Source organism: Mirounga leonina, unplaced genomic scaffold, assembly GCF_011800145.1.
Source record: "Mirounga leonina isolate KUSES-001 unplaced genomic scaffold, KU_Mleo_1.0 Mir_376, whole genome shotgun sequence".
In the NCBI taxonomy this organism is placed as follows: Eukaryota; Metazoa; Chordata; class Mammalia; order Carnivora; family Phocidae; genus Mirounga; species Mirounga leonina.
This window is the reverse complement of record NW_023270718.1, coordinates 6,861,566-6,889,438: the sequence shown is the minus strand read 5'-3', so window position 1 is coordinate 6,889,438 and position 27,873 is coordinate 6,861,566. Positions and strand designations below refer to the sequence as shown.

Sequence of the window (27,873 nt, the reverse complement as noted above, 5' to 3'; positions counted from 1 at the left end):
AACACCTGTTTCCAACACACTGGGGCATCACGTGGTAATTTTCCCCTCATAACACTGCGACTGTTCTGTAGGTGTGAGCTGAGAGAGGGCTTTCAGCTTGTTCTGAAACAGTACCACCTTTTCTGAAAGACGCAATGTATCTACCATTTGCTATTTTGAACATTTTGCAAAGGGTGAAGCCCAAAGGAAAGAAAATCTGCCACCACTTAACGAAAGCACCCCAAAGAAATGTGTCTTGAATGCCTGACTCCTCTTCCATCTCATGGCTTCTACAGTTCCTCTCACTTGCATTACTGTGATGTCACATGTGGCTCTATGATGAAATAAAGAGGACACATATGTTAGATTCACTGAATTTTGGGGCGCCTGGGTGGCTCAGCTGGTTAAGCATCTGCCTTCGGCTCAGGTCACGATTCCGGGGTCCTGGGATCAAGTCCCGTATCGGGCTCCCTGCTCAGCGGGGAGCCTGCTTCTCCCTCTGCCTGCCATCACCCCTCCTTGTGCTCACTCTCTCCACCTCTGTCAAATAAATCTTTAAAAAAAAATTCACTGAATCTTAACAGCAGCCCACATATTAGATGATGATTCCCGTTTTACAGAGGAAATGAAGCATGTCCTGGCTGGGACTGAACCAGGTTGCCCAACCCCTGGGTCTTTGCTCTCAGCCACTGACCCCAAGTCGACTGCCTCTGCTGTTTTCTTGCCCATACCCGCCCCCCCCTACAATGCTGTGTGCACAGGTTTATTTTCTACATCTCATTCGCCCACCCTCCAGAACCTATCTACAATGGCTGCCTACCTTCACCTATAGGATTAATCCCAGACTGCCGCCTGGCACTCAGAATTGGCAACCCCCCCCCCGCCCACCTGCCCCTGTGCCTCTCCCTTCATCCAATCACCATGTTCAATCCTGCCTCCATTTGCTGTTTACTCCTGCCAGTCCCCTCCCTCCCCCAGGCTGCCTTCCCCACTACCTCACCATAGAGGGACCAGCACTTCCCAAGCATTTTCTACAGACTCAGCTCCGCATGGAGCACTTAATCCTCAACAGCCCTGAGTTAGGTACTCCTCTTACCCCTTGACAGATAAGGGAGTTGAGGCTAGGGGAAATGGAGTAGCTGACCCAGGTTTGCTAGCAGGCTGGTGGCACAGCTGGATTCAAACCCAGGTCCCACCAACTTCTTTACCCACTTTATTTTCTTTTAATCTTTTACTTATTTGAGAGTGAGAGTGCACATGAGCGGGGGGAGGGGGGGTTGAAGGATGGATGACAGAAGGAGAAGCAGGCTCCCCGCTGAGCAGGGAGCCCAAGGTGGGGGCTCAATCCCAGGATCATGACCTGAGCCAAAGGCAGACACAACCGACTGAGCCACCCAGGCACCCCCTTTACCCACTTTATTACACCACCATGCCACACATCACACTCCTTGTGGCCCAGCTGCCCCATCTCAGCACTCAAGAGCTTTCAAGTCTTGCCCACAGTTCACCAGTGGAAGCCACTCAGTTCAGGTCACCTGCTCAGTGTCACATGGATACCTGCTCATGTGGTGTTCGCAGGCAGATAAACCTGTGCTCCTCAGTCATTAGCCGTTGTCACCGTGGGCAATCCCTGTGTCTCTATAGGCCTTCATGTCCCCATATGTCAAAAGAAGGAATAATCATCTCCGCTCCCTTCCTCCCCGGCATCACCACTAAGCCCAAATTAAAGGATCAGGTAGGAGTTTCACAGTGACTCTGAGCCTTCAGTTGCTATTTCAATTAGTATAAAGTAGTAAGAAGAACAGCGGGAACAGAGGATTTACCTCTAACTGGTGGTCCGGTGTGTCAGACACTGTGCTGAGTGCTCTGCACGCATCTGCAGACAGGAGGTGAGCGGGGCAGTCTAACCACTAACACTTGGCAGCTTTTCCCACGTGCTGAGCACAGCCTGTGTGAGCACTTCACATGGCATCTTATTTAAGCTTGGTATCGGGTTACACGGTTAGGCCCACTTCACACACGAAGAAGCAGAGGCAGGCAGATGTGAAATACCTTGCCCATGGTCACACAGCTAGAAGGTGCTGGGGCTCGGGTTTGAACCCAGGTCGTCAGGACCCTGAGTCATTAACCAGTGCTGTTAAGTCTGCAGCCAGCATGACTAGATAAATAACCCCTGTGGGTCACCTCTTAGCTGTCTCAGGCAAATGTACTCCTTCACCTCTTCAACCCCAGCGCCCTCACCTATAAAATGGGGGCAGCAGTCTTCCCTACCTTAAGGAGCTGCTGTGAGATTAACAACGGGGAACAATACTCATGTGTACTTACTGAGCAAAGGCCCCCGTTCTGAGGACCATGAACTAACCCAATCCTCACAAGAGAGGGTTGAGAGCACTGCCTGGCACATGGCAGGCAGAGGATAAATGTCAGCAATTACTCTTACTGTTACTTAATGCTCACATCAATGTTATAGCACATGTGTGTTTAATCTGCACTTTATACATAAAAACTCTAAGGAACAGTTAGGTTAAATGACTCACCTCGAGATACCAGCTTTTAACTGTTAGTGCTGTGATTCAAACCTGGCTCCATCTGCCTCCAGACCCCATTCACCAATCCTGCCTCCACCCCACCGTGCCTAGCACGGGGCAGACCCTCACAGTCTGTTAAATCCCTAACGAGGCCTCTCTTACCCAACAGGAACCAAGCCCCCCACCCCCCGGACAGTCCCCACTCCGCCTGGGCCCCAGGAGTCCACCTCCTCACCTGTCAGGAAGGGCAGGAGCTCGCTGCGGGTCCTTTCCACCCCAAGGGCCAGGGCGATGGTGGACAGTTTCTTGATGCTGTTGAGACGAAGCTAATGAGAGAACGAGAAGAGCAGGGAAGAATGTTAGCATGCCCAGACTTAGGGGTGTGTGTGAGCTCCAGACCCAGGCAGCCTCTGGAAGCCTAATGTGTGTAAGGATGTGGCACATACCTACCAAATGCCTGAGTCAGTAAATTACAACGGGAGCAACAGCCTCACCAAAAGCACCCATGGAGTCTTACTGGGCAGACACCCACTCAGTGGTGCTTTCCAAGACCACTCTCTAAAGCTGCACACTGCATCCCCACACGCCTAATCCTCCTCCTCTGCTTTGGTCCCCTCCTGCACCCAGCACCACCTGACACGCTCCAACCAGGGCGGCCACGTTCCAGCACATTTGCTCTGTGCCGGGTCCTAGGCTGGGTACTCACACACACAGGCTCTCACGACAACCGGGAGGTCAGAGCTGTTATAAGCCTCATTCTACATAGCAGGAAACAGGCTTAGGGAACAAAAGTCCCCTCTAAGGGTTACACAGTTCAGATGCTGTGGGGCAGGGACTGAAACCCAGGACCACCAGCTAATAGAAGACAGTATTATAACAACAGTGCTGTATAAACAGGAGTACCTTCAGCACTAGTAACAGCACTAGCATAAGGGGTTGAATAGTGGCCCCCAGAAGATATGCTCTAGTCCTAACCCCCAGGACTCAAGAATGTGAAAATAGGGACTTTGCAGATGTAATTAAGTCAGCATCTCAAGATGAAATCATCCCAAATTTAGGGGGGAGTCCTTGTGAAACAGTGAAACAGAAGATATGTTTACTGGTCTCTGCCCCTGGTTCCTGCACAGAGTTCCTTGGAATTTCCTCAGTGACAGCAATGTCTTCCGTTCTAATGAAGCATATCTTGGTGGGCTCCTGGATGGGGACTGGTCACCAGAAAGACCAAGCCATAGTCAGAAGCTTGGAACTTTCAGCCCTACCCTCATCACTGGGAGAGCAGCTGGAAATGGACTTAATGATCAACCATGCCTGCATGATGAAGCTTTCACAAAAATCCTCAAAATACAGAGCTTGGGGAGCTTCCAGGTTGGTGAAAACATCCATATACCAAGAGGGTGGCACACCCCAACTGATGAGGAACAGAAGCTCCTGTATGCAGGACCCTTCCAGACCTCACCCTATGTAGCTCTTCATGTGCGTGTTCATCTAAATCCTTTATCATATCTTTTATAAGATGATAAGCTGATAAACGTTAAGTGTTTCCCTGAGTTCTGTGAGCTGTTCTGAAAAATCATTAATCCAAGGACAGGGTCATGAGAACCTCAATTTGTAGCCAAGTCTGACAGAAGCTGTCAGTAATGTGGGGACCTATTACTTGCGACAGGCGTCTGAAATGGGGGGTGGTCTTGGGGGACAGAGCCCTTCATCTGCGGGGTTGGCGCGGACTCTGGTGAGAGTTACAACTGAACTGAATTGTAAGACATCCAGCTGGTATTGCAGAGAACTGCTTGGCCTGGGGAAAAACCTCACATGTGGTGGCAGAAGGCGGTAAATATAAACCTTCCCTGTAAATTGCCAGCAAGTACGTATTTTCAGCATCTTGGGCCACGGAGTCTCTGCCCTAACTACTCAACTGTGCGTTGGCGCAAAAGCAGCCACAGATCCAGACACGTATGCAGCCTAAGGGGCAGGGCCGTGTTCCAACAAAACTGCATCTGCAAAAGCAGGCCACGGGCTGAATTCGGTCCATGGACCGTAGTTTGCTGGCCTTTGTACAAGTCTTTAAATGTTCTATAGGTCTGAAGTTTCCCGTAATAAAATATGGGGGAGGGATCCTGACTTAGTTGCCTGTTTCCTTCCTCTTCGTCGTCTCCCAGTTAGATCTCTGGGTTCTTCTCTCAGCTGGGCTATGGGGAAATGCGTGCAAGGGCCAGGGCCCCGACAGCTGCGCGCAGCCCTGAGGACGAGACACCAGCAGGGAATGAGCACAAGCACAAGGCCAGCGACAACAGCTGCTAACATCTGACTGCCTGCGATGTGCCTGACAGCATCCAAGTGCTTGACGTGGAGAAGTAACACACTGGATCCTGAGAGCTGAGCTCCAAGGTAGGTACTGTTTAAGGGTGAGGATGCTGAGGCACAGAGACGCTGTCATTTGCCAGAAAGCAGCAGAGCCCAGACTGGAAGCCAGGCACCCAGACTCTTCATCTCAACATCTCTGTAGTTTAGGAAAGGTGCCCAAGGGGTGGGCGCATAGGAATCAGGCCATCTCTGCCATGCTGGAGAGCCCCCCTCCCTCCTGTCTCTGGAGATGCTGGTTTTGGTGTCGTTGAGAATGTCAGCTTACTTTCGTCAGTCTGCACAGGCGGCACCAGGAATACTCAAGAAAGGCAGCACAGGGTGGCACTCTGGAGCCACGTGGTCTGGGTTCAAGGCTAAGCAGCTTGGGATCCTGGGCCACTCTGTACCTTTCTGGGCCTCAATTTCCTCACCTGTGAAATGGGGATTATAATACCACCCATCCTCAGGTTACTGTGAGTACCAAGGACATAAACCTGGGAACACCCTCTGTGACCTCACCCTGTTGACAGCATCCCGATTTTGTTCAGATACCACAAGAAGGGCACGCGTGGCAGCAGGCTAGCTGTCCCCCCAGGTCTCCTTTCCTTTCTCTTACGGTGAAAGAAAAATAATAATAAATACTCCCATGGTGCATACGGTGTGCCAGGCACCGTTCTAGGTGCCTTCATGTCTTAACTCATTTGATCCTCGAGACAACCTCATGAAGATTCTGGATCAACCATTACGTGGCCAAGGAAACAAAGGCACAGGGAGGTTAAGTAACCTCACACAGCTTATAGGTGGCAGAGCCAGGATGAGAACCCCAGTCACCTGGCTCTTAACAAGTACCATCAATTTTCATTTCTGTGTTTTTAATTTGGGGGGGAGGGTAGTGGTGCCCTGAGCAGGTCTAATAACCACAATTTTGAAACAGAGGAGAACACAGACAACACTAGAAGTACCTGCAACAGCTGAAATGAGATGTGCACAGTCATGATTTCCACAGGCTTTGCTGACACTATTTATATTTTGCTATTGTAATACTACAATTCATAATAGGAGGAAGGTTAAATTGGAGTTACAGGTTATTGAAAATAAAGATGTTATATTCCCCATCCGAATTCACGGACCTGTGCTGGAATTCTGGACGTGCCCCAGGTTAAGAGCTCCTGCCCTGGGTTACACTGCCACTCATAACTCCTGGTTTTCAGCTGTGCACACGACTCCCAGGAAAAGACATTTCTGAATTGCCTTTTCATCCAACATGACCAGGAGATTAACACCCGGCCAGTGAAATCCCAGTGGGAATGGTGTGTGTGACTTCTAGGAAGTGTCCTTAAGGGGACCTGCGGTCACACTCTTCTTCCCTCTTTCCTGCATGGAATGGGGGGCTATGATGGCTGGGCTTCAGCAGCCACCTGGGGATCGTGAGGTAACCTGGAGATGGGGCGGGCAGGATGGAGGACATACAAGCAGAGTACAACATGGAAGAGCCTGAGACCCTGACACCAAAGAGTGAAAGAGTGGCACACCAGCCTGCACGGCCATCAGACTTTTTGGTTATAAGCCAGAAATAAACTTCAAGCCATTTAAGCCTCTTTTAGAATTTTTCTCTTATTTATAGACAAAATGAATTCCAGTGAACTCAGCACATGACCTAGTTCTGGACAAAGAGACAAGGGCAAGTCAGCCAAGGAGCTTCAAAAAAGATTTTCCTCCCGGGGGGGGGGGGGGGGGGAGGGAGGATGACAAGGTAAAAAAACGTCTCTGTCCTGCGTTCTCTGTGACATTCCTGATGGAGCAGCTATTAATAACATCAGTAAGAAATCCTTACTGTCCCTTGATCGTGGCATAGTGCTGAAGTCTACCCTGTGCACGGCCCCCCAAGCAGGTGCCTGTCAAGCACCCGTGACGTTCCACATACGTGGTTTCGCGACAGCCCATCACCCTGGGCTGGGGCTGCCTGTATGCCCAGCAGCCCTCAGCACACAGCCCAGTACAGAGAGACATAACGTATAAAATCTTCCTCCCCGCCGCTACATCCACCTGTAGAAGAACTACTCACTTTTTAAGGCCCATGTTCCCACTGGATCCACAAAGCTTCCTGACACGAACACGTGCAGTGTGGCCCCAGGGAGCTTCCCCGCCACAAATGTGTACGGTCTGAGCCACAGGCAATCCATCTTCCCTTCACAGACTGAAATCCAAAGGCCCTGCTATGGCCTATGAAGTCCAATGTAATCTAGCCCCCTCCCCACGCACTCGCCCTGCCCACCGGCCCCCTGCCCCTGGAAATTCTGTCACAATGGTTTCCTTGAGAGTAACCAACAAACCAACAACGCAACACCACTCTCACCAAGCTCTTCGCACTCGCTGATGTACTATTTCCTCAGCCTGAAACACTCTCCCTTCAGACACCTCAGGGTGTCCCCCTACTTCACCCAGGTCTCTGCTGGATCCCCTCATACGACCACCCAGAGAAAATAGCATGCCATCACTCTCCCCATATATGACCTCTCACCACTCTCGACACAGACTTCTTTGTTCAGTCTGTCCTTCCCCACCGGAACATCAGCTTCGCAGGGTAGGGACTCTGTCTTCTTCACCCTGTGCCCCAAGAACCTAGGACACCACCTGGCACAGAGTTAGAGCCTAATAAATACCTGGGGGATTAATTTTTTTTTTTAAATAAAGGAACTACAGAGGTGAATACAGCAGAGATAAAAAGTTTCTAGAGGAATATGCTCCAAATTGTTACTGTTTGGAACAGGTGGGGGCTGTCAACGGGGTGGTGGGGTCTGTAATGTAAGGCATGTGCTTTAGCAAGGAGCCTCGGCTGGCCGGGGGAAATGCTCAGTGAGTGACACAAGTCTCTCTACCTCCTATAAAGTCCTGAAGTCTATATATCTTTCTTCCTTATTCCACAAAGGATCATGTTTTTAAATGAACATAATGTATGTGGGTGTGAAAAACTAAGCACCCAGCTGGTCATCATTTAGCATTGCTGAAGAGTGAAAATGGGCATCACAACCTGTATTTCTACATGATTTTTTTTTTTTTTTTTTTTTAAATAACAAATGAGCACGTAACTCTGGCTTTACCCACTAGCTAAGGGTCCCGGGCAAGTCTGGGCACCTTGGAGCTTCCGTTTCCTCTCTGTAAAATGGGAATTACAACAGTGCTGAATTCACGGGATTGCTGGACTGATCAAATAGGGAGAACCTAGAGACAGAGCCTGGCAGGTTGCAAGCACCTCACTGTTAGCTGTTATTCTTTACCACTGTCTCTTATGTATTTGACATTTCAGGGGCAGGAGTGAACGGTAATCGCTCCACCCTCAGAAGCTGCAGCACTGGAGGGAATACTTCACGCAGCAGTTTGCCTGGCATGATAATCATTTATGGACGTGCCCGTTTCCCTCGTTTGGAAGGTGACTTGTCTCTGGGACAAGGGTCAGGACTGTCATCAATGGTGATTCCTGAACCTAGTACAGGGCTGGGCATGCTAAAAAAGCATAAAAAGAAACAATTTCAGTTTTTAAAAACTCAACTACAATTTAGAGTCCTTAATATGTGCCAGGTACAGGGGCGCCTGGGTGGCTCAGTTGGTTGGGCGACTGCCTTCGACTCAGGTCATGATCCTGGAGACCCGGGATCGAGTCCCACATCGGGCTCCCTGCTCGGCATGGAGTCTGCTTCTCCCTCTGACCCTCCCCCCTCTCATGCTCTCTCTCTCAAATAAATAAATAAAATCTTAAAAAAAAAAAAAAAATATGTGCCAGGTACACAGCTAGGTACTCTATACACATGTTCTCTCTTTTCGCGCAAGAGACAGACATCAGCCCCACACTCATCCTACAGCCAGGCAAGCAAGGCAGAGAGGAGAATGCAGGCCACCCAGTGAACTGGGACGGAACCTGCAACCTGAACCCAGTTCTGCACTGCCTTCCTACACAACTCCTCTCTTCCAGTTTAAACTTTCAGAGAGCAACCTTAGTTCTAAGTTCTGCTTCACCAGTTCCCCATGCATCCCATTAAAAGAAGTCGGAGCTTTAACTCCACGTTCCTGAGACATGGACATGGGGCAAGCTGCTGCAAGGTCTCAGACAGTAGCCAGTGACTGCAGGGTCTTTACACAGTCTGTCTCACTAACCCACACCACCCAGCCTCTGAGTCTTCCACCCTTTTTTCATTTAACAAGAAAACCAAGGCCAGAAGGGTTGAATAATTTGGAAAGTGGCCAGACCAGGATTCAAAATCCCAGTCTGCTTCCACCCATGGCACTGTCTCCCTGTGTTACTTCCAGGCCTAGACTTTGCACAGGGGGCTCAGTTGGTGGTAAGGAGTGAATGCTGCCCTGAAACCCAGTGCCCTTGGCTATTTCCTAGTGTCATTACTTACTAGGCTGTGGGAAACTGAGTATCCTTATTGATTAAATGCCAAGATTCACAAATTCACAAACTGTTTTAAACAAGCCAAATGTAAAGGAGACTTCTGAAGCAATCGGGGAAATCTGATTATGAACTGAGGTTTAAATGATACTGAGGAATCACAGTTAGAACTGCTTGGCATGATGCAGATGATTGCACCATGGCTATAAAAACATCCGGTTTTAGCCATGCCTAACAAAGCACGTGGAGAAAATGTCTGAAGCCTGGAACTGACTTTTAAAATACTTAAAAACAGGGCGCCTGGGTGGCTCAGTTGGTTAAGCGACTGCCTTCGGCTCAGGTCATGATCCCGGGGTCCTGGGATCAAGCCCCACATCGGGCTCCCTGCTCGGTGGGAAGCCTGCTTCTCCCTCTCCCACCCCCCCTGCTTGTGTTCCCTCTCTCACTGTGTCTCTCTCTTTCAGATAAATAAATAAATAAAAAAAATCTTAAAATACTTAAAAACAAACCCCCAAAAAACCTGAGGGAGGGTGAGGACGGGTGAAAATGTGTGGCAATTTCTGACATCTGATATTTAACTACTAAAAAAACTTTTAAAGGAAAGTGAATTAGCACCTGTCTCAGATGTCTCCTGTGAGGACTTAGCACAAAGTACTCACCATGCTACTGGGCACATGGCAGGGTTTCTAACTGAGCTGGATCACCCCTGTGGTGGGGGCCGTCCTGTGTGTCGTACGACGCTGGGCAGCATCACCGGCCCCTCCCCGCGGGATCCCAGATGCACTCCCCCCACCAGCCCTGACACAGCCGAAAATATCTCCGGACATCTGTCTCCTGGGGAAACGAAGCCAGCCCAAGTTGAGAACCACTGCTTAGAGTAATCATGAAAAGAATAGTCTTTAAAGACTCCTGGGTGGCGCAGCAGGTTGGGTGTCCAATTACTGATTTCAGCTCAGGTCATGATCTCCAGGTCCTGGGATCAAGCCCCACATCAGGCTCCACGCTCAGCAGGGAGTCTGCTTCTCCCTCTCCCTGCTCTCGCTCATGCATGCGTGCTCTCTCTTAAATAAACAGAACAGTCTTTAAAAATACCCAAGCACCTGACCTTGACAAAGCCCCCATTATCTTATCACCACCATGACTACAACGGGCCAACACTTACTAAATACTTATAACACGTCAGGCACTGACTGTTCTAAGCATTTTCCATGTACCACACTATTTAATCCTCACAACCCCCTTACAAACTCCTAAATTACAAAATCCCATTTTACAGATGAGAAAACACAGAGAAGGTCTAACACAGAGATCTAGCCTCTCAACCAGTGGACCACACTGTAAGCAACATGGGGCCCCAAACACCTACGGATACTGCAGTCCAGCCTCTGCCTCCTACTGACTGGGGAGGCCTTAGCTAAGGGACGCGATCTCTTTGCACATCATTTTCCCAAGTATAAAACAATAAGCTACCACAACAACTGAACAACGTCGTCACTTACTGAATGCTTACTTCTAGGCAGCCACTTAATTTGCCGATTCCACTGCATCTTCACAACCTCCACAGCAGATGCTGCTTCCTCATCATTAGTCCCGCTCTACAGTTGAGGAATCCCGGCCCAATGAAGAAAAGGAATTGGTCCAAGCACACACAGGGAAAAAACTGGCAGAGCTGGGATTCAAAGCTCAGTCACCCCTGACTCCCCCTTCACCACCCAACACATTACATCCTATCCACCAGCAAACCCCAACAGCCCTCCTCTCAACATACCCAGAATCTAACCTCTTCTCACTACATCCATGCCAACACCAGTCCTGGGTGCTCTGAAAGGACACCCCAATAGGTCTATCTGCTCCTGCCCGGCCCCTACTCAACAGCCGGGAGGATCCTTTAGAATTAAGTCAGAACATGTCATTCTTCCACGCAAATCCTTGCAACAGCTCCTGAAACTCAGAGAAGCCCTCGCTCTGGTCCACGGGCCTTCACTTATCTCATTCTGGACTAGTCCTCACCTCTCACCACTTTGCCATTCTTTCTGCTTTAGCCACGCTGGCCTGCTTGCTCTTCTCTAACACAATGAGCATGCTCCCACCTCAGGGTCTTTGTACCAACTGTTTGGACTGCCCCCCCCATTCATTCTCCCTCATTTCTTCAAGTCCTTGCTCACTATCACTTCCTCAGAGACCCTCACTTCCTCCACTATCACCTTCCCTCACTACCCTATCTAAAAAGCAGCCCTGGGGGGCGCCTGGGGGTCTCAGCTGGTTAAGCAGCTGACTTTCCCTCAGGTCATGATCTACAAGTCCTGGGATTGAGCCCCACATCGGGCTCAGTGGGGAGTCTGCTTCTCCCTCTCCCTCAAATAAATAAAACCTTTAAAAACAAATAAATAAAATTAAACAAACAAACAAAAAACCAGCAGCCCTGGGCTTGCTCTAGACCCTGATGCCTGCCTTATTCTTTTTTTTTTTTTTTAAAGATTTTATTTATTTATTTGAGAGAGAGAGAATGAGAGAGAGAGAACACATGAGAGGGGATAGGGTCAGAGGACGAAGCAGACTCCCTGCCAAGCAGGGAGCCCGATGCGGGACTCGATCCAGGGACTCCAGGATCATGACCTGAGCCGAAGGCAGACGCCCAACCGACTGAGCCACCCAGGCGCCCGCCTGCCTTATTCTTCTAGTAAGCAATTACTGCCACTGACATCACACTCCTGATCCACTGCCTGCCTCCTCTACTAGACCGTAAGCTCCATGAAGGCAGCAGCTTTGCTGTTTTACTCCCTGCCATATTCTAGCATTTAAAACAGTCTGGCGCATAGGAGGTGCTGAACATGTATTTGCTGAGCAAATCAATCAAGACTAGAGGATTCCAAAACCCATGTTCTTCCTAGTATCCTAGACTGTCTCATTAAAGGCCAATTAAAATACCTGGCATATGGATATGGTCAGCAAGTCTCTGTCCACCCGAAATTCTCTTCTCTCCTCAGGTCTTACACTTCCTTTGGGAACCTTTCCTGGGTCCTCCACTTCTCAGCTGCATGAATTTGGCCAAGTTACATACTATGCTGTGCTTCATTTCCTCATCAGGAAAACGTAGGTATGCACAGGACCTACTTCAGAGGGTGGCTGAGAATTCAGGAAGCTCGTAAATGTACTGCCCTTTGTAGCAGTTAGCTTAGAGCAAGCACCCAAGAGATACCAGCTGTTATTTTTATTCAACCCTTTCTGAGCTCCTCAATTCTGAGGCCTGTACTGAGCCACTGAATCCTAAGAGATGAATCAGAGCCAAGCCCTGTCCTCAGAAAGCCCACACACATGGGCACAGATGCAATCTCTGAGATTTGGTCTCTGATTCTTGGGAAAATGTTCAAACTCCTTTTAAACACAGATCTGTATGTACCTGCATGAAAAGATACGGAAGAAATACTAAGTGAAAAGTGCAAGTTGTAGAACAAAATATTTAGTGTTTAAAAAAATAAAAACCCAATAGAAAAAAAATGCAGACAAAAAAAAAAAGAAAGAAAATGCAGACAATAAACGCAAGCCATACATGTAAGTTTATATTTTCTGGTAACATTTTAAAAAAGTAATACGCATACAAAATTAATCTTAATGTATTTTATTCAACCCCAAATTTTTATCATTTCAACGGGTAATCAAGATGAAAAGCTTCACTGAGATGTTTAACACTCTCCATAGCACGTCTTTGAAATCTGGTATGTATGTTATTTACAAGTACATCTCAACTCAATCTAGCCACATCTCATGTGTTCAACAGCCACAAAGTGGCCACCACACTGAACAGCACATGTCTACCAAGGTTTGTAAGGACCTGATAACATGGGCCACTTTGGGGGCAGGGAGGTGGGCAGCAGGGTGGGGAAGAGAGGATGGGATTTAATACAGAGGTGGCTTAAGTCAAAGGCTGGCATTCTCTTTACTGTAAAGAACTAGGTAGGAAATATTATAGGCTTTAAGGGGCCAAACGGTCTCTGTTGCAACTACTCAATTCTACCCTGCTGTTGTGTCACAAAAGCAGCCCTGGATAGTATGTAAATGAAAGGGTCTGTGTTTTCAAATAATAATTTATTTAAAAATAAAAACGCAAAGGGCCACCCCTGGCCATTTGCCAATCCCTGTGATGAGGGAAAGAAGCAGGAAAATGTTCACCTTTAGCCTAGAAGGCTGACGTATAGCCTGCATAGTTTCAGTAAGGAGCAAATAGGAGCTGTTTGCTACGTTCTTAAAGGGTCTCATGACTGCCTATACATCTCACCAAGAGTTAATACCAAGCTAAATGATAAGCACCAGAGAAACCTTGTGAAAGTAGTTTTACGAGTAGAAATCCAAAGAAAACATTTATGATCTAATACTCCCTGCACGTCCCCTGCCCCTTGAGCACTAAGCATATAACCACTGGCTTCATACAGCAGAAGTACAGCTCCTTCTACCCCCATGCTACTAAATAAACTTGTCAAGTTGCACTGTAAAACATCTCAAGAACTCCTTCTTGAATCGTGCTCAATGATCTGGCAACACCTGGTTTAAGTGACTGCTCACAAGATCCTTCTGAGTCATAGCCCCTTTCATTTTCATCTCCCAACACCAACGACTCATTCTCTTGGCTCCAGTCACACTGGCTTCCTGCAGTTCACAGAACATGCATTGCATATTGCTGCCTCAGGACCTTTGCACTCGCTTCCTTTACCTGGAATGCTATTCCCCAGATATCTATGAGGGCCTGCTCCTCAGTTCACATCTCTGCTCAAATGTCCCCTTCGCAATAAGGCCTTCCCTAGCCATTCTATCTAAACTTGTAACACTTTCCTGTCCTCCACATCCCTGCTTCATTTTTCTCCAAAGCACTTATCGCCATCTTACATAGTGTACATTTTAACTTAATTGTCTCATCGTCAGTTTCCCCGCACTGCGACATAAAGCTCCATGAGGCCACTAGTTTCGGTTCCCTGTTGTATACCTGTGCCTAAAATAATGCCCTACTCAGAGCTGAGGCCCAATAAATACTGATTCACCATCACAATACCCTGTTGTTGTCTTCCCACATCTCGCACCTGTTCATAATGTATTCAGCTGTTTCACAGCTGGTGCCTCCTGAATACCAACTGGTGTCACCATTACGTCCTCAGGGCCCTAACTGATAGGTGGCAAGTGTTTACTGAACAAACGAATTCACACAAGAGCCCTATGAACTAGATAATTACCTCCATTTGAGAGAAGAGGAAAGCCAAGGACTAAGGAGATTACCCAACTTGCCCATGTCAATTAGGAAGAAGTAGAAGCGCCAGGAGTCTGTCTGACTCCACAACCAGTGATGTACCTCGAACTTCAGAGGCTGCGCCCAGTGACGTCCGCTCAATTTCATAAACAAAAATTGAGGCCCCTATAAGTGGAATGGGAGCTCTTCAATCACTCCTCCCAATAACTGCCGCTAACATTTACTGGGCCTTTATATAACAACGAGGCACCGTTCTATTTTACTCGTAGTCTTAACTCATCTAGTCCATCACAACCACCCAGGGAGGCCTAAACTATTATTAGCCCACATTTCAGGGGAAACGGGCCCAGAGCCGCGAAGTAATTTGCACAAGGTCACACGGCGGGTGGGAGGTGGAGCTGGGATGGACAAACCCTGGAGTCCGTAGCCTTCTCAACCATTCGCCAGCGCGGCTCAGCCGGGCCCCCGTCCCGCTCCCCAGAAACGTGTTAGCCTGTTGAGTAAACCGCCCACCCGCGGCTCGGCAGGATCCCAGAAGGGGGGAGACTTTCTACCTAAATCCGCGTTTCGATTTGGCTAGTTGCCCCCTTGGGAATGGAGTGATTTCGCCGCCCCTCCCCTTCGGGAATCTACACGGAAACCGAAGAGGAAGGGAGAGCAGGAACTGGGGAAGGGAGCTGTCATCTCTCGGTCCCCATTTAGGAAGTTCACCCCACAGTGCGGGGGCCCAGCCGCCGGAGCAGAGTAAGGAGAAAACCTGCCGGGCCCCTCCCCCACTCGGAGCAAGCCGCGTGCCCCCGTCCCCAAGGGGCCATTCAGCGGCAGCCGCCAATCACCGAGCCCTTCCCCCTGCCCCACCCAGTGGCCCGACCCCTTCCCCGGTCGCGGCTTCCGTGGACCCGGGCCGCCGCGTGCACCTTGGCAGGCCCGGGACCCCTCCAGGGTGGCCTGCCTCCCGCCCTCCGGTGGGCTAATACCCAATCCCGTGCGCCGCCTCATCCAGCCTGGGGTCCTGGAGACGTGAGAGCTGGGCGCTGATTGGCCGCCGCCCCCTTCCGCCACTCCCAGCGAACACTGAGCCTTCTCCGCAAGGGCCGTCCGCGCCCCCATTACCCCTTCCCGTATTCCCCAAGACCCCCGGGGCCTCCGGACCTGAACATCCTCGTTGCGAAGCTCGTCTATCAACACCGCGATGGGGTACAGCGAGTCGTCGCCGTCGGCGGCCGCCATCTTGGCTCCGTCCCGTCCCTGTCAGGCTGCGGCCGGCGCCGTGCTGAAAAAGGGGCAGGGAGGGGTAGGGCTGGAAAGAGGGCGAAAGACGAGCGTGGGGGCGCCCGAGCCACTTTACAGGGGCTGCCCCACGGTCATTGGCCGCGCTACGCCGGGCCAAACCCGCATTTCGTTGGTCCGGACAAGCGAGGCCCCGCCCACTGCCCATTTGCCATTGGTCGAAGGCATTGCGGTCAGGCTGCCTCAGTACAGCGGAGAGGGGAAGGAAACGGAAGTACGCGGTATCTTAGAGACCAAGATTGTACCCGCCTACGTCGCCGCTGACAACGAGCGAGACGAGCAGTTGTTCCTAGCCAATAAACGGAGGCATTCAAAGGAGGCAAAACCTGCCCTCTGGCGAGTCCGGCACAAAGCTTCTGCGCATGCGTTGCTAGGATTGCATGACGTCATGTGGGGGGGTACCCAGACAGCCTGCAAGTTTTGGCTCCTGCTCCAGTGTCCTGGTGGCTGGTGGGCTTTTAGCGGCAACTTTGTGAGGGAGGAGACGGGAGTGAGCCTTGGTTTTTGCCTTATTATGCGGAGGCCCAAAGAAGGGTGGTGACTTGCCTCTGGATGAAACTCAAAACCCTCGGGCTGATATTCAAGGCCCTTGTGGGTCTGGTTCCTAAACCGGGTTTAGGCACATCTTCCACTCCCGGTTTTACACGTCAGCGGTCCTGGAAAATTCGTGCCCTCTCACGACATCATGCTTTTTCACGTCAAACAGCATTTATCCAAACCATCCCTTTACTTGGAGAGCAGTTCCTATTTAATGCTCAGATCTCTGCATAAATGTCTCCCCTTCACTGCTTCTCTTCAGCCTTGGTCCTCCAGCCCCCAGAACCACCTACAACCACCACCATCACAACCCCGCGTGTCCGTCTGTCTCTGTCTCCGAAAATCCATCCCTAGGGCTGGCACTGTGACCATGCGTCGGAGTCGGTCTCCTCACACAGTGGGAGCACTGTTGCCTCTGACTAATCTCTGTTCCAAGCCTCACTCATCAAAGTCCCCCACCCACCTCTGAGGACCACCTTAACAGAGGGAGTTGGGGATGGGGAAGGGAAGGCCTGGGTTGATTCTTCCCCCTTCGTTGCACCTCTTGAAGGGCAAGGCTGAGCTAGGACTCCTGGACACATCTGAACAACCCAAGTTTCTTTTCCAAACACCCCTCACCACTCCACTTAGGAAACTGCTGCTTCCTGTAAAAAGGGAACGGTGGGGATGTTGCATATTTCAATCCTTGACCTCCATGTGCCCAAGATCTCCCCACCACCCTACCAGCTCACTGAGACTATGGGTCTTCATAGCTAAGGGTGCATTTTAAGTGTCATACGATTTTATTTCTCAAATATACCTCAATAATGCTGGGGGGGGGTGTCACAAGTGTGCCATGCAGAGATACCTCTTGCGTCAGAAACAGGCTCAATCAGCAGCTTGATTCTGGTCAGTCTCTGTGAAGAACAGACCCTTACCATAGGCATCTAAATGAGTGACCCAGACAAGTATTTCAGCACTGCAATTGGTTTCCACAGTACATAGCCCAACAAGGCAGTGAGTGGATGGAGGGGGTCCTTAATCTGCAGGTCCATAGTTTTCCAAATAACATACTGAACAGCTGGACCCTTGGCAGCAGCCCAGGTTTCTGAGATGTGACAATGAAGGAAGGACCTGCCTCTGATTTCGGTTCTGCAGAGGTGGCATGAGACTAACCAGACCCAGTGGCCCAGGGGACACCTAAACCATCAGTGATCAGGGCCATGCATGAGGGTTCCTAGGACCAGTGGCTTTGGCTACAATGTAGAGCTTAAAATTTCCTGTGAAGGGATAGGTACCACTTATTCCTGTCAAGCTGAGACGCTGCTGGAAAGAGTCAGCCTTCATTCTTGAATATGCACTTTCTATGGGACACGGGACTTTTGGGGCCCTTCCTACCCTGTTACAGTCGAGTCCATGTTGACTCATTCCAAAACTGGAATATCAGGCCAGAGAGCTGATGTAGTTTTTGAATGTTGGTGAGGTCAGGAGCCGATGGCCAAGAAAGAATTCTTGAGACATCTTTGATGCAAAAAGGTGATTTTATTAAAGCGTGGGGACAGGACCCATGGGCAGAAAGTGCTGCTGCACCTGGACTGTGAGGGGTGACTATTATATACTTGGGAGTTGGGGGAGGTAAAGAAAAGGGAGATTTTCAAAAGAAATTTCATACACTAAAGAGGACCTACAAGATATTGGAGGACTTGCCATTGTCAAGTCAAGGTGGTTTTTCCCTCTAGCAAAGCATTAATATTAAGACACTTCCTTCTGGAAGTTAGGTTATTGGTAAGAATGCTTTTTTCTTGTAAATCTCTAAGACATTTGTAAACTGAGGGAGACTCACGTCTTGCAGGACTATAATCTCTATAATTAACCATTTGTTTTTCCTTCCCTTAGCTTTAAGACAGCAAGGGTTGTCCCAGTCAGGGTGAGGTGCAGGTAGAGAAGTGTTACTGGGACACAGGGCCTTTCATGTGCCACCAGCGGGGTAGGGTGAGTCTGAGATATGAATTTGGGTATAAGCTACCCAGCCTGTTGGATTCTCTTATACCACTCCACGCAGACTGAGGGAGGCCCCAAGGACCACATTAACTTAGCGTCTCTCTGTTACTATGGCAACTCCCAAAGGCCAGTGCCTGTAGGGTTCAATTTGCGGGGTGTCAGCTTGTGCTTTGTTCTCAGCTTGCCTTCTGGTCCCTCATCACACTCACAACACATCTAAGGGTCAGTTTTGAGGAGAGCTCCCTAATAAGCTCATCGCTCTTTTGTAAAAAACTTCATTTAGTTTGGGTTTTAATCACTGCTATTTTATTTTATTTTATTTTTTAAAGATTTTATTTATTTATTTGACAGAGAGAGACACGGTGAGAGAGGGAACACAAGCAGGGGAGGTGGGAGAGGGAGAAGCAGGCTTCCCGCCAAGCAGGGAGCCCGATGTGGGGCTCGATCCCAGGACCCTGGGATCATGACCTGAGCCGAAGGCAGACGCTTAACGACTGAGCCACCCAGGCGCCCCAATCACTGCTATTTTAAAAGGGCACGCCTGTTAGTTGTGTCAGGAGGTCCCAAATCCATACACCAAGTGGGGTTTCCAGGTGGAGGCTTCCTCCCTTTGCCAAAGGCTCCAAAGGACAGACTCATCCCTAACAGAGACTTGTGTCATCTCCCATATGCCAGGAGTCCAGTAGGGGCTGGACCCCCTTTTAAATGATGGGAAGCCAAAGAGACCAGGGTTTTCCTTCACTGTTGGAGGGAATGAGCACTGTGCACCTTGCCATAGAGTTCCAGTGAATTGTCACTGGGAAACAGGACTCTGAATTTGGTCAGGTTATATCAGCCACCCCTACTGGCAGAGAGGTGATAGCCCCTGAGACAGGGCAACTGAGACTCAGGCCTCTAACTTGCCAACGGACAGAATATCACGTACGTTCTGAGAACCTGGTATATCAGAGGTTGACCTAAATCCTTACTCCCCTCAATCACCCCCCACCCCACTGGTGGCAAATGAAAGGCCCTGTGTCCCAGTAACACTTCTCTACCTACACCTCACCCTGACTGGGAAACTCCCCTCTGGCACTTCTGGGATGGGAAGCACAAGCCTGTAGCACCACAATGCCTATTACATTGTGATGTAGAAACAACTGGTGTTGAACTTTTCCCAAAGGGTCCGGCTATGGCCTCTTTGTGTCCCCTCAAATTTCATACAGTGAGACCTAACTCCCAAGGCGATGACATTTGGATGTGGGGCCTTTGGGAAGTGATTGGGAGGCTCTGCCCCATGAATGGGATTGGGGCCCTTTACTAAGAGGCCTGAGAGCTCCCTCGCTCCTCCCACCTTGTGAAGATCCCAGAAGGCTGCAACCCACAGGAAGGGCCTCGCCGACCACACTGGCACCCTGATCTCAGATTTTCATCCTCCAAAACTGTGACATATGAACTTGGGTATAAGCTACCCAGCCTGTGGAATTCTCTTATATCACTCCATACAGACAGAGGGAGGCCCTAAGGACCACATTAACTTAGCTTCTCTCTCTGCTACTATGGCAACTCCCAAAGGCCAGTGCCTGTAGGGTTCAATGGCTATCCCATCCTCCCTGCCAAGACTGTCAAGAAAGGTAAAGGGTGTAAAATGTTACTCCATTTGCAAACCAGTAAGTTAGCCTGCTAGTTGCATGGATGCTGGGAGAAGACATGAGAGTCCAGGGACAGAGACAAAAGGCATAGTTATTCATGAACAACAGGCAGCAAGAGTTTCTGGTTCACATCTCTTCCCTGTGCTTCCACAAGCCTCATGGAGGCCATGCAAAGAGATCCAGGTGGACGCTGCACATACAGTAGGTTCGTGTCACAGCTGAAGAACACTAAGCTTCAGAAAAGCCAGTCTTTTCAAGTGAATCATAAATGCACCTGCCCAACATTTGCCTCTGTCCATCGGTCTAGTACATTGGTCAGGTAGTTAATCTGCCCTTTCCCCCAAGAAAGACAGCATTGCCATCCTCAGAGGCTGTTACACAAAAACCTTTGCAAGCTAGTCCAGAACAGAAGCTGATATAATATATGAAAAAAATTGAGAGGCTCAGGGAGAATTGTTCCCCAATAGGGTGAACCTTTCCCTTAAAAATTAGGTTATGACAGATTGAGTAAAAAGATCCATTGAAGATTTTTGATACCAAGACTGCCCTTGGTCTTGTGCTGCTGTTGGACTGTGAAAGACTGAAGAACTGGGAAGAAACACTGATTTACCAGGAGACTTCATGGGAAAGAGAGATCCAAGGGAGAGGTAAGTTAACCTGCGTGAGCAAGGAGAGGTGAGAGCAAATGACAAGAAGGAACTATATCATGGGGCGCCTGGGTGGCTCAGTCGGTTAAGCGACTGCCTTCGGCTCAGGTCATGATCCTGGAGTCCCAGGATCGAGTCCCACATCGGGCTCCCTGCTCAGCGGGGAGTCTGCTTCTCCCTCTGACCCTCCCCCCTCTCATGTGCTCTCTCTCTCTCATTCTCTCTCTCAAAAAAAATATCAAAAAAAAAAAAAGAAGGAACTATATCACATATTCTCAATGAAACTTGTTAGCTTATCAGAAGAAAATAGAATTCACTATCCACACATACAACAAATCAGTAATGAAATTGAAGCAGTGATCAAAAACCTCCCAAAAAACAAGAGTCTAGGGCCAGATGGCTTCCCGGGGGAATTCTACCAAACATTTAAAGAAGAATGAATACCTATTCTACTGAAGCTGCTTCAAAAAAAATAGAAATGGGAGGAAAACTTCCAAACTCATTCTGTGAGGCCAGCATTACCCTGATCCCACAACCAGACAAAGACCCCATCAAAAAGGAGAATTACAGGGCGCCTGGGTGGCTCAGTTGGTTGGGCGACTGCCTTCGGCTCAGGTCATGATCCTGGAGTCCCTGGATCAAGTCCCGCATCGGGCTCCCTGCTCGGTGGGGAGCCTGCTTCTCCCTCTGACCCTCCCCCCTCTCATGCTCTCTATCTCATTCTCTCTCAAATAAATAAATAAAATCTTTAAAAAAAAAAAAAAGGAGAATTACAGACCAATATCCCTGAAGAACATGGATGCCAAAATACTCAACAAGATCCTAGCCAATAGGATTCAACAGTACATTAAAAGGACTATTCACCACCACCAGGTGGGGTTTATTACTGGGATGCAAGGGTGGTTCAACATTCGCAAATCAATCATCGTGATAGATAACATTAATAAGAGACAAGAACCATATGATCCTCTCAATTGCTGCAAAAAAAGCATTTGATAAAATACAGCATCCTTTCCTGATTAAAACTCTTCAAAGTACAGCCCCGCTGGCTGCTCTGAAAAGCCATCTTTGCATTGTTCCCTGTTGGGCTCCCAGTTCCACGAAGCAACCACCTCTGCCCCACCTCCTCCGCCACCGCGGACTCCGGCAGCTTTCTCGCCAGTGTCCTTGAACTCTTGCTTTTTTTAAATCCGCTGCATCGGGTCACCGGGGTGCCTCATCATGTCAGATACAGCCATGGACACCAGCTCTGAGATCACCACAAAGGACTTAAAGGAGAAGAAGGAAGTTGTGGAGAGGGCAGAGAATGGAAGAGATGCACCTGCTAATGGGAACGCTAATGAGGAAAATGGGGAGCAGGAGGCTGACAATGAGGTAGATGAAGAAGAGGAAAAGGGGGGTTGGAAGAGGAGGAGGAAGTAACGGTGAGGAAGAAGATGGAGATGAAGATGAGGAGGCCGAGGCAGCTACGGATAAACGGGCAGCTGAAGATGATGAAGATGACGATGTCGACACCAAGAAGCAGAAGACTAATGAGGATGACTAGACAGCAAAAAAAGGAAAAGTTAAACTTAACAAAAAAAGGCCACTGTGACCTCTTAACCCTCCACTTCCCGTCTCAGATCTAAACGTGGTCACCTTCGAGAGTCCTGCCCACCTGCCCAACCGGGCAGCGCCACCCACAGATGACACACGCTCTCCACCACCCAACCAGAACACAAGGTGAGTTTGCAACAGGGGAGGAAAAAAGAACCAAAACTTCCAAGGCCCTGCTTTTGTTTCTTAAAAGTACTTTAAAGAGGAAAATTTGTTGGTACTTTTATTTACATTTTACATTTTTGTACATATTGTTAGGGGTCAGCCATTTTTTTAAAGATTTTATTTATTTATTTGACAGAGAGAGAGCGAGAGCAGGAACACAAACAGGGGGAGTGGGAGAGGGAGAAGCAGGCTTCCCACGGAGCAGGGAGCCCAATGCGGGGCTCGATCCTAGGACCCTGGGATCATGACCTGAGCCAAGGCAGACGCTTAATGACTGAGCCACCCAAACACCCCATGAGGTCAGCCATTTTTAATGACCTCAGATCACCAAACCAGTCTTGGGAGCGTTCTCTGTCTTACTTCTGACTTTACTTGTGCTGTGACCATGTTATTATAATCTCAAAGGAGAGAAAAAAAAACTTGTAAAAAAAAGCAAAAACAACAAAAAATCTTATTCTGAGCATTCCAGTAACTATTTCTGTGTATGTACTTAGCTGTACTATAAGTAGTTGGTTTGTATGAGATGGTTAAAAAGGCCAAAGATAAAAGGTTTCTTTTTTCCTTTTTTGTCTATGAAGTTGTTGTTTATTTTTTTTTTTTTTGGCCTGTTTGATGTATGTGTGAAACAATGTTGTCCAACAATAAACCGGAATTTTATTTTGCTGAGTTGTTCTAACAAAAACGAAACAAAACAAAACAACTCTTCAAAGTACTGGGATAGAGGGAACATACCTCAATATCATAAAAGCCATTTACAAAAAGCCCAAAGAGAACATCATTCTCAATGGGGAAAAACTGAGTGCTTTTCCCCTAAGGTCAGGAACACAACAGGGATGCCCACTCTCACCACTGTTGTTCAACATAGCACTAGAAGTCCTAGCCTCAGCAATCAAACAACAAAAAGAAATAAAAGATATTCAATCAGCAAAAAAGAAGTCAAACTCTCTTCGAAGATGACATGATACTTTATCTGGAAAACCCAAAAGACTACACCCCAAAATTGCTAGAACTCATACAGCAATTCAGCAACATGGCAGGATACAAAATCAATGCACAGAAATCAGCTGCATTTCTATACACTAACAATGTGATGGAAGAAAGAGAAATAAGGGAATCAATTCCATTTACAATTGCATCAAAAACTGTAAGGTACCTAGGAATAAACCTAACCAAAGAGGTAAAGGATCTATACTCTAGAAAATACAGAACACTTATGAAAGAAATTGAGGAAGACACAAAGAGATGGAAAAAGATTCCATACTCATGGATTGGAAGAATAAACATTGTGGAAATGTCTACGCTACCCAGAGTAATCTACACATTCAATGCAATGCCTATCAAATTACCATCGACATTTTTCACAGAGCTGGAACAAACAATCCTAAAATTTGTATGGAACCAGAAAAGACCCCGAATCACCAGGGGATTGTTGAAAAAGAAAACCAAAGCTGGGGGCATCACAATGCCTGACTTTAAGCTATATTTCCAAGCTGTGATCATCAAGACAGCATGGTATTGGCACAAAAACAGACACATAGATCAACAGAACAGAATATAGTCTCCAGAAATGGACCCTCAACTCTATGATCAACTAATTTTCGGCAAAGCAGGAGAGAATATCCAATGGAAAAAAGACAGTCTCTTCAATAAATGGTGCTGGGAAAATTGGACAGCCTCATGCAGAAGAATGAAGCTGGACCATTCTCTTACACCTGTACAAAGATAAACTCAAAATGGATGAAAGACCTCAATGTGAGACAGGAATCCATCAAAATCCTAGAGGAGAACACAGGCAGCAACCTCTTCGACCTCAGCCACAGCAACTTCTTTCAAGATATGTCTCCAAAGGCAAGGGAAACAAAAGCACAAATGAACTTCTGGGACCTCATCAAGATAAAAACTTCTGCACAGCAAAGGAAACAGTCAACAAAACTAAAAAGCAACCTACAGAATGGGAGAAGATATCTGCAAATGACATTATGGATAAAGAACTAGTATCTAAGATCTATAAAGAACTTCTCACACTCAACACCCCAAAACCAAATAATCCAGTCAAGAAATGGGCAGAAGACATGAACAGACACGTCTCCAAAGAAGACATACAAATGGCTAATAGACACATGAAAAAATGTTCAACAACACTAGCCATCAGGGAATACAAATCAAAACCACAATAAGATACTGCCTTACACCAGTTAGAATGGCAAAAATTAACAAGGCAGGAAACTACATATGTTGGCAAGGATGTGGAGAAAGGGGAACCATCTTATACTGTTGGTGGGAATACAAGTTGTACAGCCACTTTGGAAAACAGTGTGGGGGTGCCTCAAAAAGTTAAAAATAGAGCTACCCTATGACCCAGCAATTGCACTCCTAGGAATTTACCCCCAAAACACAGATGTAGTGAAAAAAAGGGGCACATGCACCCCAATGTTCATAGCAGCAATGTCCACAATAGCCAAACTGTGGAAGGAGCCAAGATGCCCTTCAACAGATGAATGGATAAGAAGATGTGGTCCATATATACAATGGAATAGTACTCAGCCATCAGAAAGGATGAATACCTATCATTTGCGTTGACATGGAGGGAACTGGAGGGAATTATGCTAAGTGAAATAAGTCAAGCAGAGAAAGACAATTATATGGTTTCACGCATATGTGGAACATAAGGAATAGTGCAGAGGACCATAGGGGAAGGGAAGGAAAACTGAATGGGAAGAAATCAGAGAGGGAGACAAACCATGAGAGACTCAGGACTCCAGGAAACAAACTGAGGGTTTCAGAAGGGAAGGAGTGGAAGAAGCCGGGTGATGGGTATTAAGGAGGACACGTGTTGTGATGAGCACTGGGTGTTATATGCAACTAATAGATGGTTGAACACTACATCTAAAACTAATGTTTTATTTTTACTTATTTAGTATTAAATGGCAATGAAAGCACAATGTATGTAAACCTAGGAAATACTGAAGTAAAAGAAGGAAATTTAACTTTTAAATATCTATAAGAAATGATACTGAAAATAAATGAACCAAGCCTTCAGCTTTGAGAGAACTGGACTGAGATGTGGGAAAAACTCAAATGCAGAGAAGTAGCTCCTTTACTTGGGGCCACTTTCACCAGAGAGTCCCTGCTAATAACAAAGAGTTGGTTTTGGGACTGAGCTGTGCTTATGTGCTTATCTTGACCAAGACAGGGTCAAAGGAATGCAAGTCAAGAGTCCTCGATCTACCAAGATCAAAGCCCTAGGAACACCAGCTTTTTGGCTTGAGACCCCAAAGACAGTGTCCTAAAAATAAAGGTGGACTGCAGCCCAACTTCAAATCATTGGGTGAGCCTAAAAATTCTCAATCCCTTAAGGAAATATGAACTTGGATTGCTAGGACTCATAAACACCCGGGAGAAGCAAAAGAAAAAATTCCTATCTTTGAAGAGATAAAAACACCCTTGCCCTCTCAATATTTTTACATCTAATACTGAAGGATACAGAAAGATTAAAAGGACTGTAAAAGATATATGAAAATGTTAACCAAAAGAAAGAGGACTTCAAGGGAAAAAATAACAGGATAGAGAAGTATTTCATAATGATAAAAGGTTCTCACCATAGTTATTTAACAATTAACTACATGAATTTAAAATATGTAAGGCAAAAATCAACAACTACGGGAAAAACTGAAAATTCACATTTGTTGTAAGAAATTTTAATATATCTCGCTTACTCACTGGTAAGATGAGCAAACAAAAAATGAAGAAGAATGAAGAATATGTTAATAATGTGAATAGTAAACATGACTCAAGGGTCATGCTAATACCCCTCAAGAAAACACATGCACACTTTCCAAATACATATTTGGCCAGAAGACAAGTCTCTACTCATTTAAAAGGACTGAAATAATACAGAGCATGTTCTCCAACTGTCATGAACTAAGTTAAAAATTAACAAAAGAAAACAAACTGCAAAATCCTCACATATTTGAAAATTATTAAATAAATTAAATAACAGGTCAAAAAAGAAAACACAATGAAAATTTGAAAATTCTTTAAACTTAAAGGGGTAGGCCCCATGATCTCTGGTTTTTGGGTGTCATCCCCACATAATCCACTCCCTTTGAGCATGGGTGGGATCTGTGACTTCATTCCAGCCAAAAGAATACACCAAAGGTGATGTGATATCACTCCCATAGTTACGTTACATTATATAAGACTATGTCTTAGCCAACCGGAGCTTGATTCTCTCTTGTTGGCTTTGCAGAAGCAAACAGCCATGGTGTGAACTTCTTATGGAGAGGGCTATGTAACAAGGAACCAAAGAGGGCCTTGAGGACCTGAGGTTGGCCCGCCAGCTTAGAGCCAGCAAAAAAGTTGGGCTCTGCAATCACACAGCAGGAACGAAATGATTTCTGCAACAACCTAAGGGAGTTTGGAAGAAAATTCTTCCCCAGCTGAGCCTCCAAATGACAGCACAGTCTGGGAAACGATTATGGCTTTGCGAGACTCAGAGCAGAGGACCCAGGTAAACTGTGCCTGGACTTGTGAACTGTAGAAACTGAGACAATAAATGTGTGTTGTTTTAAACCACTAAGTCTGTTACATACCAATAGAATACTAATACACTGAATGACAGAAAATTTTAAACATCAAAACTAGCGAGAAGTAGACTAAACCAGTGCATGGAGAGAAATTTATATCCTTAAGGTAGTCTGGTGGCTCAGTCAGTTAGGCGTCCGCCTTCAGGTCAAGTCATGATCCCAGAGTCCTGGGATCGAGCCCCGCATCGATCATCCCTGCTAAGCAGAGAGTCAGCTTCTCCCTCTCCCTCTGACCCGCCCCGTTTCTCATGTGCTCGCTCCTTCTCTCTGTCTCTCTCAAATGAATAAATTTAAAATCTTTTAAAATTAAATTTAAAGAGAGCGAGCACACAAGCAGGGGGGAGGGGCAGAGGGAGAGGAAGAAGTGGACTACCCGCTGAGCAGGGTGACCGACGCCGGCCTCATCCCAGCATCCTGAGACCACGATCTGAGAGCCAAGGCAGACTCTTAACCAACTGAGCCACCCAGGCGCCCCTTAAGTCTGAAATCTTAACCAGAAACGCCCATTTGCTAACACCCTTCACCCGAGGTTTCCCCGTGTCTGAGCCCCACAGTGAAGTGTGAACCTGGACAAGACAGCGCGTGCACTGACACACACCTATACCACTCCAGTTCTTCGTCACAAGGCCCCACAAGTAGAATCACTCACACCGACAACCGACGCTGACAGTCGGGCCCTCGGCCATTAATTTCTTCATACGCTTGGGCGCCTGGGTGGCTCAGTCGGTTAAGCAACTGCCTTCGACTCAGGTCATGAACCTGGAGTCCCGGGATCGAGTCCCACGTCGGGCTCCCTGCTCATCAGGGAGTCTGCCTCTCTCTCTGACCCACCCCCTTCTCATGCTCTCTATCTCATTCTCTCTCTCAAATAAATAAATAAAATCTTTAAATTTCTTCATACGCTTAATAACACAGACCGCCGGGGCGCCTGGGTGGCTCAGTCGGTTAAGCGACTGCCTTCGGCTCAG

At 47.6% G+C, this 27,873-nt stretch overlaps 1 protein-coding gene and 1 pseudogene across 2 annotated transcripts in view; one reads left to right on the top strand and one right to left on the bottom strand.

Moving 5' to 3' along the window:
- The window catches only part of PPP2R1A (protein phosphatase 2 scaffold subunit Aalpha), a 38,717-nt gene extending 22,853 nt beyond the window's left edge, over positions 1-15,864 (bottom strand). Inside the window, exons 1-2 of one of the 2 annotated variants that reach the window (XM_034987157.1) lie at positions 15,626-15,864; positions 2,743-2,833 (exon numbers count right to left, since the gene is read on the bottom strand). In XM_034987157.1, the coding sequence (XP_034843048.1) occupies positions 2,743-2,833; positions 15,626-15,703 (169 nt within the window). In that variant the 5' untranslated portion in view covers positions 15,704-15,864. Of the gene's footprint in view, positions 1-210; positions 314-1,536; positions 1,626-2,742; positions 2,834-15,625 lie in introns of those variants that run through there. The other variant, XM_034987158.1, reaches the window with a different exon arrangement.
- A 5,747-nt stretch (positions 15,865-21,611) lies between these two features.
- LOC117998049 lies at positions 21,612-22,141 on the top strand (annotated as a pseudogene).
- Positions 22,142-27,873: the final 5,732 nt, after the last annotated feature.